This window comes from Eubalaena glacialis, chromosome 6, assembly GCF_028564815.1.
Source record: "Eubalaena glacialis isolate mEubGla1 chromosome 6, mEubGla1.1.hap2.+ XY, whole genome shotgun sequence".
NCBI lineage: Eukaryota > Metazoa > Chordata > Mammalia > Artiodactyla > Balaenidae > Eubalaena > Eubalaena glacialis.
This window is the reverse complement of record NC_083721.1, coordinates 142,214,153-142,229,319: the sequence shown is the minus strand read 5'-3', so window position 1 is coordinate 142,229,319 and position 15,167 is coordinate 142,214,153. Positions and strand designations below refer to the sequence as shown.

General features: G+C 43.6%; 2 protein-coding genes across 4 annotated transcripts in view; one reads left to right on the top strand and one right to left on the bottom strand.

Annotated features, from left to right (window-relative positions):
* BTD (biotinidase) overlaps positions 1-15,167 on the bottom strand; it is a 67,987-nt gene that overhangs the window by 21,411 nt on the left and 31,409 nt on the right. The gene's annotated exons all lie outside the window — the stretch shown is intronic.
* Positions 11,506-13,838, top strand: LOC133093717 (zinc finger FYVE domain-containing protein 1-like). The gene is given in 3 exon segments (XM_061193688.1): positions 11,506-13,022; positions 13,065-13,375; positions 13,378-13,838. Coding segments are annotated over 3 exon segments (2,289 nt in total).

Sequence of the window (15,167 nt, the reverse complement as noted above, 5' to 3'; positions counted from 1 at the left end):
AGATCCGGTTAAAGCCTGGGTCAATCAAGACGCTCCTCTGCTCAGAATCTCCCAGTGACTCCCCGCTGCCTGCAGAGTGAGAGCCGAGCCAGGAAATCATTGCTGGGGTGGGGGCAGCACTGCTGGAGTGACATCTTCATGCAAAAGTATCCTGATCTTTTCACCGCCCTACAGAAGCCTCTGCTTCTCAGTTCGTAAGGAAACATGTTACCCTGACACTAGTCCTGGTCAGGAGGGTTCTTATGATCTATGAGGAAAAGAAATCAAAGTCTTAAATTACATGGAAATCTATTTTGTGGAAATTTGGTAACATGTCAATCACTGGATATTTTTACGCACAAGGAGCTTTTGTTTTCCATCTTGCTAAATGAGTCACCTTGAAAATTAGCTGTGTTTCCTTCCTAGCCATGCTATTACAATCGTGTCTTTTGCAATAAAATGAAAGGATTATTATGAAGGTATTCTTAATAAGATAATTTCAGAGGCAGGTATATACACCTAAAATTTTATATATAGACATACTGATCGTTTTAATAAAAGATCTTGTCACTCTTTACTTGTCAAGGAGAATGACAGCCCCATGATTGGAAAGTTGGCAGAGGAAATGTCATATCCTGTGGAACAAAGCTGAGGGACCAGCTAAGTCATTAGGAGTGAGCACAGTATACGTTTCTACGTGTATCTGACAGGATGCCATGAAAAATACTGTTAAGTTCCAAATAGTTCTAAACCCATTCTCATGAGTTTTGTGATTTCCTTGTCTAAATCCTTTTACATAAGCAGGAGAAATGCCCATCTCCATCTAACTTACATAATCTGAATTTAAAGAAACCCCAAAGAGACCTTTATTTCCCAGAAAGCCTCTTGTTCTCTGCCTCTGCACTTAGTGAGCTGGTCCATGACCGGCCCTGGGACAATGTAAAGCCCCACAGTGTTGTAGCTTGAACAGCTTCGTGCAAACCATCCACCACCAAGACTCTGATGCCTCAGGGGGGTGTGTCAGGTGGCAACTGAGGGTGATGCTGAGGTTCAAGGCTGAACTTACGTGGAACAGTGAGTAAATTACCAGGAACTCCCGGCTGAACTGGTAAATTGCCATTCCTCTTTTAAAAACATTCCACCTGTTATCTCCAAAAAGCGAGTGACATCCAAAAGTGTAACCGTGGACCAGGCCTTGGACTGGGGCCCCTTTCTGGTGACAGGAGTAATTTCTCTTAGAACACCGAATGAGCAATCGTGACACTTGAACCTAAATATGTCACCTTTCTTTTCCTCAAATGGGAAATTACCTGCATAATTTAAGACAAGACTTCCCCTGAAATGCACAGGTGTTTAATGGAAGAAGGCTCTTTTCTTCACTTTGTTGTGCAGACAGAAAAGAGCGCCCACGAGACTCTGCTCCAAAGAAGAGCCCCCTCCAGGTCCGCTACTGCCACCCTGTGGGCCAATGGAGTACCACTTACCCACGTGGGGATTTGCACTGAAGTGCCGCAAGAGTGGGTCATTTTTAAGAAGTAAATGGATGTTTTTTTCCTCCTTTCCTTCTCCTTTTCATTCCTAACACTTCATCTATCTCTTTTTCCCCCACCTAACTCTTTTACGGTGAAAAAACTAGACAACATTTGATTTTCCAAGATTTGGGTCTCATGAAAGCTATTTTTTTATTTGCCATGTTCCTAGGGCATATGTCATCTTCTATATTCACAGGTTCTAAATTTGCTGTGATTTCTTACAGCAGTGCACCCCATAGATGTGAGTGGGTGTGCAATGCAATACAGCCCATCCATAGATGGACAGCACTCTTCACAGGGAAATCTATTTGAGGTAAAGGATCCACAGGCACAAATTTTTATATGGCTGCCACGTTGCATTTTATGTTACATGTTAATGTTTTCAAACCACTTTAACATCCACTACTTGATTTTATCTTCCTGTCACATAAAGCAATGAAAGCAGATGGTAAAATTCCATTTTCCTGAAGAGGGAATCCTCCAGGACTAGTTAGTGGTGAGAACAGACTGGAAAGCAACTCTCCTGTCTCCTGGTCCAACCCTCCCAGTACATGTTCAAGACGGCGGTAATTTATCAGTCAGACCTTCAAAGACCACTGTGGTGTCTTCATTGCAGCTGCAGCAGAATTCAACAGAAATTCAAAGTACCCTCACAAGGGAGAGACTGGGTGGTCAGACCAGAGCAGGGATTCTCAAATGGGGACGCTGACGCTGAGGCACCTGAAGGGCTTGAACATGCAGTTCCCTGGACCCCATGCCCAGAAGTTTTCACTCAGCGGGTCTGGGGTAGGGCCCTAGAATATGCATTTTCTAATGAGTTCCCAGGTGATGGTGGTGCTGATACTCCTGGCCTGGGGTCACCTGCAGAGCCACTGGGCTGGAGGGTAAAGGCAGGTACATTCTGACACTATCTTCCCCTCACGTCAAAGAAAGACATGAGTCAGGACCATCACCTTTATTTCCCAGGTGCTTCTCCAACAAAAGGCCTGAGAGCATGTAGGCGGATTTCAAAGTGTTCCCACCATATTAATGGAAATGACCAGCAAAGTATTTAAACACTCAAACTGGGGGGAGGGGGGAAAGTCCCCCAAACAATCTGGTCCAGGTCGGTTAAAGGATTCAGTGCTTGTCTTTGCCTTGACAGGAACATCACTGTAGAACCAGGTTGTTACTGGTTTTCATTTGTTTAAATAAGGTTCCTGATTTTAAAAGACTAGAACAGGGGTAAGAGATAGATATTCCATTAGGTAATTACATAAGATGAATAAAGAAATATGTAGGAATTAAATGAATAAGTAAATAATGTATAATATATTTATAAATTTAAATAAATTTTAATTAAAATTTTTTAACATAATTATTTATAAATATAATTATACATTTATGGGTAAATAGGTAATCTGAAAAATCTTCCAATTATATTCTGCAAAAGTGTATCAGATTTCTTCTCAAAAGCTTATCTGAAATCTTTGGGAGCCAAAAATGAATCGCTGAGGAAGTAAGTCTTAACTGTGGTTCGTAGACCTTGGCCAAGGGAGCAAGGAAAGCACTCAGAGAAGGCTTCCTCACTGTCCGTCAGTCTTGGGAGAGAAGAACGGTGGGAGCATTTGTAGCTACCCTGCTCTTCTCAGTCCTCTAGAACTATCATCAGGGTCTCTGAAATAAGGCTCCATGGGTGTCAGCAAAGAATTGTCTTTCAAAGCCCTTGGGAAATTTCTCCCCCATTTCTTTGTTGGACTACCTTCAATTAGAGTCATCAGAAGAAGCACCTTCTAGGGAATGAGGACCTGAAGACTGGACATGGAGAAACAGAACCAGCACATGGAAAATATGATGCCCTAGAACCACAAGTCAAATTTTTCAGGGAAGATGTGCTCAGAAGTGGGGGCAATGCAAAGGTGCTTTGTGAATTAAGTGTGTGGTGGATACAACATCTCTAAGGGCATGGTGGGCCAAACATCACAACACCACGTCCCATCACCCCTGTGCTCTTGTCTGCCAGTGCTCGTGACTGAAACACCCAGATCACAGGACCAGCAAGATGGTGAGGATGCCCTGCATGCAGACCGTGGAGGACAATGGAATGGGTATTAGAGCCAGGAAACCATGGTCCCCAAGTCAAAAGAACAATCTCTAATAGGATAGTCTGGAAACACTGAGAATGAATGATAGTAGGAAGAGTAAAAGAAACAACAAAAAAATCTAAGGTAAAACACAGCACTAGAGAAAACATGCCAAAGGCCACCTTCTCCTACGGAGGGTCCAGGAAGTATCTACTGGGGAGAGGCACAGTCAAGCTCACCAAGAGAGAAACAGCAAAAAGCAGGCAAATGGGTCCAGATGCTGTCAGCTCTGAGTACCTGTGGAGGATGCTCTCGACACAAGCATGGTGGCAAGCTGTAGGTGACCCACAGCGCAGTTAGAGGGCAGCACATGATCAAGAATGAGAGTGACCTTAGCCCTACTCACAAACGTGGCCAACTCCAAGCAGGGATGGTAAATGGCAGAGAAATGGTCAGTATCTCTGCTTTCGCCTCTCTTCCTAGAGGCACTGAGCATTTTTGTTTTCTTCTGCTTTGGACAGACTGGTAATTATTTGTGTGCCTTACTGGTAATTCTCTGTATGCCACCACACTCAGAACAATAAGAGGAAAAGTTTGATTGAATAAGTGATATTGGGATGACTGAACAACAATTTGGAAATAAGTTTAAACACCTTACACCATATACAAAAACAAACTCAAAATCAGGAGTTAAATGTTGAATGTTAGGAAAACTAGAATAAATTATAATTGGCTATCAGAGGTTTGATGGAACAACTTTCTAAAATTTGAAGCAGTTAAAATAATAGAAGAAACAGATTGATAAATTAAAATTTATACGCAAAATATAAACATCAAGACAACACTTATAAACAGGCAATAAATAAGAACAGATTTAAAGAAGAAAACAAATCATAAACAAACACTTTGAAAAACTTTGAACTTATATACAAAATAAACATTAACGTGTACTATTTTAAAATATTAAATTTGGAAAAAAATAAACTAGTAAAGTGATAATAACAGTACTTTCTTATTGGGAAAAAAAGTTTAATAATTCATATTATAAATCACAAACAGGATTCTTCTGGGACTTTATCTTAGGAATTCATTTAAATAAGAAAAAAGTCCGTTGAAATGACAGCATACTATGGAAGTAAAGAATATGGGCTTTTGAGTTTTAAAATGTCTGATTTGGAATCCTGGATCTGGGAATTCCCTGGTGGTCCAGTGGTTAGGACTCCACACTTCCATCGCAGGGGGCACGTGTTTGATCCCTGGTTGGGGAAGTAAGATTCCTCATGCTGAGTGGTGTAGCCAAAAAAAAAAAAGTAAATCCTGGCTCTGATACTTACTCATTATATAAGCTTGGATAAGTTATTTAACACAACGAAGCTTCAACTTCTTCATCTACAAGCTGGAAATGAAAATACCTGATGTAAAGCACTTAGTGTTTAATAAGTGGATGCTAGCTAAAATTGAAGAATAAGTCCCAATAGATGAAAGCTGGAAACAAACAATATCTAATATCCAATATGAAGAAAGCTATGAAAATATATACAAACCAGGTGGAATATTAAGCAAAAATTTTAAAGATAGCTATGCTCAACAAACATAGTGAAAACTTTTCTCTGTTTACAGTGGTAATAGCTAAGTAAAACATGCATGCATGTGAACAAAGACTGGAAAAGAATGCGAATAACTGAAAACATGACAGGTCATCTTATGGAGATTTAAAATGTTTTCTTAATGTCACACTGTTTTTCTACTAAACGAAAAACATAAGGAAAAAAATAAACAGTTGAGACTTCTGGTTTCCAGTCTGGCATATAAGGAGCTTGGAAGTAGCCGTTGTATGTTAACAAGTAAAAATGTGAACAAACTGAAAACCAACAGCTCTTCTTAGATACATCTGAGAACTGAGATCACAGGGCAAACTGCTGCCTCCAAAATTCAGAGAGACAGACAGGTGAATACAAAAAATCACAACCGAACTGAGTAGAAACCCATGAGCAGAAACCTCAGTGGAGCCAGTACCAGTGCAGGAAAAGCTAAACTGTAACTGACCAGTTGCTGGAGGCTCAGGGTGGACACGTCCAAGAGTGAAGAACTTCAGGGGAGCCCGGCTTTGGCAGGGTGTGCCCACTGTTCTGAGTTCTTCCTCTAGGAGCTGTACCCAGTCCTCGCAGTACGGCTGGAGAAAATCTCTGCGGCTAGAGAGAGGGGAAAAGCAGCCAGAGTGCACTGTTGCTCAGGAGGCCTGCCCTCAAAAGAAACTGTTTTAGCACAGCGAACCTATTGGGGTTTTATAGAACCCAAACGACCTAGGGGGAGGGAGACACCCAACTCCAGCCCCCTCTAGCCATCCTGTCCCACCAGAGAGGTGGGCTAGACTGGGCAGCGTGAACTTGTCAAGTTCACTAAAAGATAGACCATGGGACAAGAGAGCACTTCTCACTTTCCACACCTGGCCAGCACTACTAAATGCCAATTTATTACAATTCCTCTACCCAGTACCTCATGTCTCATATCCAGCTTTCAACAAAGAATTACTAGGCATACTAGAAGGCAAAAACCAAAAAAACAATTTGAAGAGACACATCAAGCAGCAGAACCAGAGTCAGATGTGGCAGACATGTTGGAATGATCAGACCAGCAATTAAAAATAACTATGATTTGGACTTCCCTGGTGGCGCAGTGGTTAAGAGTCCACCTGCCAATAGAGGGGACATGGGTTTGAGCCCTGGTCTGGGAAGATCCCACATGCCACGGAGCAACTAAGCCCGTGCGCCACAACTACTAAGCCTGTGCTCTACAGCCCACGAGCCGTAACTACTGACCCCGTGCGCCACAACTACTGAAGCCCATGCACCTAGAGCCCGCAATCCACAACAAGAGAAGCCACCACAATGAGAAGCCCACACACCGCAACGAAGAGCAGCCCCCACTTGCTGCAACTAGAGAAAGCCTGCACACAGCAATGAAGACCCAACACAGCCAAAAATAAATAAAATAATTAAGAAAAAATATATATATATTATAAAGTTACCATTTAAAAAAAATAGTGAAGATTGGTTCAAGATGGCAGAGTAGAAAGATGTGCGCTCACTCTCTCTTGCGAGAGCACCAGAATCACAACTAACTGCTGAACAATCATCGACAGGAAAACACTGGAACTCACCAAAAAAGATACCCCACATCCAAAGACAAAGGAGAAGCCACAATGAGACGATAGGAGGGGTGCAATCACAATAAAATCAAATCCCATAACCGCTGGGTGGGTGACTCACAAACTGGAGAACACCTATACCACAGAAGTCCACCCACTGGAGTGAAGGTTCTGAGCCCCACGTCAGGCTTCCCAACCTGGGGGTCCGGCAACGGGAGGAGGAATTCCTAGAGAATCAGACTTTGAAGGCTAGTGGGATTTGATTGCAGGACTTCGACAGGACTGGGGGAAACAGAGACTCCACTCTTGGAGGGCACACACAAAGTAGTGTGCACGTCGGGACCCAGGGGAAGGAGCAGTGACCCCACAGGAGACTGAACCAGACCTACCTGCTAGCGTTGGAGGGTCTCCTGCAGAGGCAGGGGGGTAGCTGTGTCTCACCGTGAGGACAAGGACACTGGCAGCCGGAATTCTGGGAAATACTCCTTGGTGTGAGTCCACCTGGAGTCCACCATTAGCCCCACCAAAGAGCCGGGTAGGCTCCAGTGTTGGGTTGGCTCAGGCCAAACAACCAAAGGGAGGGAACCCAGCCTCGCCCACCAGCAGACAAGCGGATTAAAGTTTTACTGAGCTCTGCCCACCAGAGCAACAACCAGCTCTACCCACCACCAGTCCCTCCCATCAGGAAACTTGCACAAACCTCTTAGATAGCCTCACCCACCAAAGGGCAGACAGCAGAAGCAAGAAGAACTACAATCCTGCAACCTGTGGAACTAAAACCACATTCACAGAAAGAGAGACAAGAGGAAAAGGCAGAGGGCTCAGTACCAGATGAAGGAAAAAGATAAAACCCCAGAAAAACAACTAAATGAAGTGGAGATAGGCAACCTTCCAGAAAAAGAATTCAGAATAATGATAGTGAAGATGATTCAGGACCTCGGAAAAAGAATGGAGGCAAAGATCGAGAAGATGCAAGAAATGTTTAACAAAGACCTAGAAGAATTAAAGAAAAAACACCTAGAAGAATTAAAGAACAAACAAACAGAGATGAACAATATAATAACTGAAAAGAAAAATACACTAGAAGGAATCAATAGCAGAATAACTGAGGCAGAAGAACGGATAAGTGACCTGGAAGACACAATGGTAGAATTCACTGCAAATGGAACAGAATAAAGAAAAAAGAATGAACAGAAATGAAGACAGCCTAACAGACCTCTGGGACAACATTAAACACAACAACATTTGCATTATAGGGGTCCCAGAAGGAGAAGAAAGAGAGAAAGGACCCAAAAATATTTGAAGAGATTATAGTCAAAAACTTCCCTAACATGGGAAAGGAAATAGCCACTCAAGTCCAGGAAGGGCAGAGAGTCCCATACAGGATAAACCCAAGGAGAAACACACCGAGACACATAGTAATCAAATTGACAAAAATTAAGACAAAGAAAAATTATTGAAAGCAACAAGGGAAAAACAACAAATAACATACAAGGGAACTCCCATAAGGTTAACAGCTGATTTCTCAGCAGAAACTCTACAAGCCAGAAGGGAGTGGCATGATATATTTAAAGTGATGAAAGGGAAGAACCTACAACCAAGATTACTCTACCCAGCAAGGCTCTCATTCAGATTCGACAGAGAAATCAAAAGCTTTACAGACAAGCAAAAGCTAAGAGAATTCAGCACCACAAAACCAGCTCTACAACAAATGCTAAAGGAACTTCTCTAAGTGGGAAACACAAGAGAAGAAAAGGACCTACAAAAACAAACCCATAACAATTAAGAAAATGGTAATAGGAACATACATATCAATAATTACCTTAAACGTGAATGGATTAAATGCTCCAACCAAAAGACACAGGCTCGCTGAATGGATACAAAAACAAGACCCGTATATATGCTGTCTACAAGAAACCCACTTCAGACCTAGGGACACATACAGACTGAAAGTGAAGGGATGGAAAAAGATATTCCATGCAAATGGAAATCAAAAGAAAGCTGGAGTAGCAATACTCATATTAGATAAAATAGACTTTAAAATAAAGAATGTTACAAGAGACAAGGAAGGACACTACATAATGATCAAGGGATCAATCCAAGAAGAAGACATAACAATTATAAATATATATGCACCCAACATAGGAGCACCTCAATATCTAAGGCAACTGCTAACAGCTATAAAAGAGGAAATCGACAGTAACACAATAATAGTGGGGGACTTTAACACCTCACTTACACTAGTGGACAGATTATCCAAACAGAAAATTAATAAGGAAACACAAGCTTTAAATGACACAATATACCAGATAGATTTAATTGGTATTTATAGGACATTCCATCCAAAAACAGAAGATTACACTTTCTTCTCAAGTGCGCATGGAACATTCTCCAGGATAGATCACATCTTGGGTCACAAATCAAGCCTCAGTAAATTTAAGAAAACTGAAATCATATCAAGCATCTTTTCTGACCACAACACTATGAGATTAGAAATCAATTATAGGGAAAAAAACCTAAAAAACACAAACACATGGAGGTTAAACAATACGTTACTAAATAACCAAGAGATCACTGAAGATATCAAAGAGGAAATCAAAAAATACCTAGAGACGAATTACGACTAAAACACAATGATCCAAAACCTATGGGATGCAGCAAAAGCAGTTCTAAGAGGGAAGTTTATAGCTATACAAGCCTACCTCAAGAAACAAGAAAAATCTCAAGTAAACAATCTAACCTTACACCTAAAGAAACTAGAGAAAGAAGAACAAACAAAACCCGAAGTTAGTAGAAGGAAAGAAATCATAAAGATCAGAGCAGAAATAAATGAAATAGAAACAAAGAAAACAATAGCAAAGATCAATAAAACTAAAAGCTAGTTCTTTGAGAAGATAAACAAAATTGATAAACCATTAGCCAGACTCGTCAAGAAAAAGAGGGAGAGGACTCAAATCAATAAAATTAGAATTGAAAAAGGAGAAGTTACAACAGACACTGCAGAAATACAAAGCATCCCAAGACACTACTACAAGCAACTCTATGCCAATAAAATGGACAACCTGGAAGAAATGAACAGATTCTTAGAAAGGTATAACCTTCCAAGACTGAACCAGGAAGAAACAGAAAATATGAACAGACCAATCACAAGTAATGAAATTGAAACTGTGATTAAAAATCTTCCAAGAAACAAAAGTCCAGGACCAGATGGCTTCACAGGTGAATTCTACCAAACATTCAGAGAAGAGCTAACACCCATCCTTCTCAAACTCTTCCAAAAAATTGCAGAGGAAGGAACACTCCCAAACTCATTCTATGAGGGCACCATCACCCTGATACCAAAACCAGACAAAGATACTACAAAAACAGAAAATTACAGACCATTATCACTGATGAATATAGATGCAAAAATCCTCAACAAAGTACTAGCAAACAGAATCCAACAACACATTAAAAGGATCATACACCATAATCAAGTGGGATTTATCCCAGGGATGCAAAATATTTATATTGCGTATCAATATACACAAATCAATCAATGTGATACACCATATTAACAAATTGGGAGCAGGGAGAAGTTCACTCGGATCAGCTGATCCTGACAACAGGAGAGGAGGAAGCCTAGGAGGCAGTGAAGGAGGAGGGGGGTGGAGATGGAGATGAGGATGGATCCACTGGTGCCCTGAGGAACAGCACACACCTCCACCGGTGCCCCGGGGTCCCCCGACGCTGCCTCGCCACAGCAGAGCTGCTTCTTGGTGGGGTTCCCAGGACGCCGCGGTCGGGGAGGGAAGGGCATGGCCCTGTGCCGGACGACCGACAGCCCTGGATCTCCCTCTGCCCCTGGAAGGAAGGGGGGTTGGGGGCGGCGGGTGTGGGGTGGTATAAACAATGGATTCGGATCTGGCCTCTGCCAGCGTGGGGGGGATTTGGGGGGACCTTCTTTGTTCTTAGACCTTGCTCCTGCCCCTCGGGTTGTAGTAGTGTTGTTCGGAAAGAAGGAAGGGTGAGGAATCCCCGGCTGGAGAGAGGCGTCGAGGTATCCTCTGAAATACTGACTTGAGCTGGATAACATTGAAAAGCTCCTGACCACTCTCTTTCATTACCAAAACATTGTGTCTGAGGCCCCATGCATGCGCCCACCTCAGTGAACCCATCAGATCTCTCTCAGATAGCCATAAAAGACCCTCTTGGGCTTCCCTGGTGGCTCAGTGGTTAAGAATCCACCTGCCAATGCAGGGGACATGGGTTTGAGCCCTGGTCTGGGAAGATCCCACATGCCGCGGGGCAACTAAGCCTGTGCACCTAGAGCCCGTGCTCCGCAACAAGAGAAGCCACCAAAATGAGAAGGCCGCGCACCGCAACCAAGAATAGCCCCCCATCGCTGCAACTAGAGAAAGCCCGCGCGCAGCAACAAAGACCCAACTCAGCCAAAAATAAATAAATAAATAAATAAATATTAAAAAAAAAAAAAAAAAGACCCTCTCAAGTTAATTTTAACCACATATTTGCCTGAACTTTATGGAGGATGAAACTATCAAACCAAGTCAACGTTGCTGCTGATTCAGGAGTCTTGGCAGCAGAAAATTAAACATCCGAACGTTTGTAAATGTGTGAAGAATTCTAATAGGACATCGAATGTTTTTTTTAAAAACATTTTTTTAAGGGTGTTCAGAACCCTGTGGAGGCTGTGCTCAGTCTTAGGACTCAAGGCCTTTGTCTTCACTTCTGGGGAAAGCCCAGGTACCGTTATATGGTAGATGCTTTCCTTCCCAGTCTGAATATGAGTGTGCAGACTTCCCCAGCAGAGAAGGGCCTGAACCCTGGGCTGTTGTGCCAGGAGAGTTTCACCTGCAGCGGGACTGACGAAGCCGTCTGCGAGCGTGATGAGTGCTGCAGCCTGCAGTGTCTCCGCTGCGAGGAGGTGCTCCAGAGGCAGGAGCGCCTGAGAAACCATGAGCGGATCAGACTCAAAGCTGGCCACGTCCCTTACTGTGACCCCTGCAAGGGCCCCGCTGGGCATTCTCCAGGTATGAAGCAGAGGGCAGATGTGAGGTGCCAGACCTGTAAAATCAACTTGTGCCTGGAGTGCCAGAAGAGGACTCATTCTGGGGGTAACAAAAGGAGGCACCCTGTTACTGTGTACCATGTGGCTAAGGTCCAGGAGTTGCTGGAGGAAGAAGGGATGGATGAGGACAGCAAGAGGAAGAAGAGGACTGAGAAGGTTGTGAGTTTCCTCCTAGTAGATGAGAATGAAGAAATTCAGGTGACGAATGAAGAGGACTTTATTAGGAAATTGGACTGCAAACCCGATCAGCATCTGAAAGTGGTTTCCATTTTTGGAAATACTGGGGATGAGAAGTCTCATACCCTCAACCACACTTTCTTTTGTGGCCGGGAAGTCTTCAAAACCTCCCCTGCCCAGGAGTCCTGCACTGTGGGAGTGTGGGCAGCATATGACCCAGTCCACAAAGTAGCAATGATAGACACAGAAGGGCTCTTGGGGGCTACAGTGAATCTAAGCCAGAGAACACGGCTGCTGCTTAAGGTCCTGGCCATCTCAGACCTTGTCATCTATCGAACTCATGCAGACCGACTGCACAATGACCTCTTCAAGTTCCTTGGGGACGCCTCAGAAGCTTATCTGAAGCACTTCACCAAGGAGCTCAAGGCTACCACTGCCCGCTGTGGCCTGGATGGCCCCCTGTCCACCCTGGGCCCTGCTGTTATCATTTTCCACGAGACTGTGCACACTCAGCTGCTAGGCTCTGATCACCCCTCTGAGGTGCCCGAGAAGCTCATCCAGGACCGGTTCCGGAAGCTGGGCCGCGTCCCTGAAGCCTTCAGTTCTATTCATTACTAGGAAACGAGGACATACAATCCTCCCACAGACTTTTCTGGTCTTCGGCGTGCTTTGGAGCAACAACTAGAGAATAACGCCACCCATTCTCCCCGGCACCCGGGGATCATCTTCAAAGCTCTGAAGGCCCTCAGCGACCGCTTCAGCGGTGAGATCCCCGATGACCAGATGGCACACAGCTCCTTTTTTCCAGATGAGCACTTCACCTGCTCCGTTCTGTGCCTCAGCTGCGGGGCTGGATGTAAGAACAGCATGAATCACGGGAAAGAAGGAGTACCTCATGAAGCCAACAGCCGCTGCAGATACTCTCACCAGTATGACAACCGGGTTTTTACCTGCAAGGCCTGCTACGAGAGAGGCAATGAAGTCAGCGTGGTGCCCAAGACGGCTGCTTCAACCGACTCCCCCTGGATGCGTCTCGCAAAATATGCCTGGTCTGGGTACGTAATCGAATGTCTCAACTGCGGCGTGGTCTATCGTAGCTGGCAGTACTGGTTTGGGAACCAATATCCTGTGGATACAGTGGTGCAGACAGAAATTGTGCATGTGTGGCCTGGAACTGATGGATTTCTGAAGGACAACAACAACGCTGCCCAGCGCCTCTTGGATGGGATGAACTTCATGGCTCAGTCGGTGTCTGAGCTTAGCCTTGGGCCCACCAAGGCTGTGACGTCCTGGCTGACAGACCAGATCGCCCCTGCCTACTGGAGGCCCAACTCCCAGATCCTGAGCTGCAACAAGTGTGCTACATCCTTTAAAGATAATGACACCAAGTATCACTGCCGGACCTGTGGGAGGGCTTCTGTGACAGCTGTTCATCCACGACCCGGCCAGTGCCGGAGCGGGGCTGGGGCCCTGCTCCCATGCGGGTATGTGACAACTGCTGTGAAGCCAGGAATTCCCAGTTAGATGTTACTGAGGCACAGACGGATGATGAGGGCGGGACGCTGACTGCTCAGAAGGTGGGCAAGTCCATGCAGAACACTCTGGAAGCCATGGTGACAGCCAGTGACATACTACTAGGTCTGGTGAAGGATGCGGCCAGGCCGGCGTACTGGGTACCAGACCATGAGATCCTGTACTGCCACAACTGCCAGAAGGAGTTCAGCGTCAAGCTTTCCAAGCACCACTGCTGGGCTTGCAGACAGGGCTTCTGTGACGAGTGTTCCCATGACCACCGGGCTGTCCCGTCTCGAGGCTGGGACCATCCTGTCCGAGTCTGCTTTAACTGCAATAAAAAGCCTGGTGACCTTTAACGCCCCCACACCAAAATTGAAGAATAAAAACCATATGATCATCTCAATAGATGCAGAAAAAGCTTTTGACAAAATTCAACACCTATTTATGATAAAAACTCTCCAGAAAGTAGGCATAGAGGGAACCTACCTCAACATAATAAAGGCCATATACAACAAACCCACAGCAAATATCATTCTCAATGGTGAAAAACTGAAAGCATTTCCTCTAAGATCAGGAATGGGACAAGGCTCTCGCCACTATTATTCAACATAGTTTTGGAAGTCCTAGCCACGACAATCAGAGAAGAAAAAGAAATAAAAGGAATACAAATTGGAAAAGAAGAAGTAAAACTGTCACTGTTTGCAGATGACATGATACTATACATAGAGAATCCTAAAGATGCCACCAGAAAACTACTAGAGCTAATCAATGAATTTGGTAAAGTTGCAAGATACAAAATTAATGCACAGAAATCTCTTTCATTCCTACACACTAACAACGAAAGATCAGAAAGAGAAATTAAGGAAACAATTCCATTCATCATCGCAACAAAAAAACAAAATACCTAGGAATAAATCTGCCTAAGAAGGTAAAAGACCTGCACTCAGAAAATTATAAGACACTGATGAAAGAAATCAAAGATGACACGAACAGATGGAGAAATATACCATGTTCTTGGATAGGAAGAATCAATATTGTGAAAATGACTATACTACCCAAAGCAATCTACAGAGTCAATGCAATCCCTATCAAATTACCAATGGCATTTTTTACAGCACTGGAACAAAAAAATCTTAAAATTTGTATGTAGACACAAAAGACCCTGAATAGCCAAAGCAGTCTTGAGAGGAAAAAAATGGAGCTGGAGGAATCAGACTCCCTGACGTCAGACTCTACCACAAAGCTACAGTAATCAAGACCATATGGTACTGGCACAAAAACAGAAACATAGATCAATGGAACAGGATAGAAAGCCCAGAGATAAACCCATGCACATATAGTCAACTAATCTATGACAAAAGAGGCAAGGATATACAATGGAGAAAAGACAGTCTCTTCAATAAGTGGTGCTGGGAAAACTGGACAGCTACATGTAAAAGAATGAAATTAGAACACTCCCTAACACCATACACAAAAATAAACTCAAAATGGATTCGAGACCTAAATGTAAGACCGGACACTATAAAACTCTTAGAGGAAAACATAGGAAGAACACTCTTTGACATAAATCACAACAAGATCTTTTTTGATCCACCTCCTAGAGTAATGGAAATAAAAACAAAAATAAATGGGACCTGATGAAACTTAAAAGCTTTTGCGAGGGGATTAACCAAGATGGTGGAGTA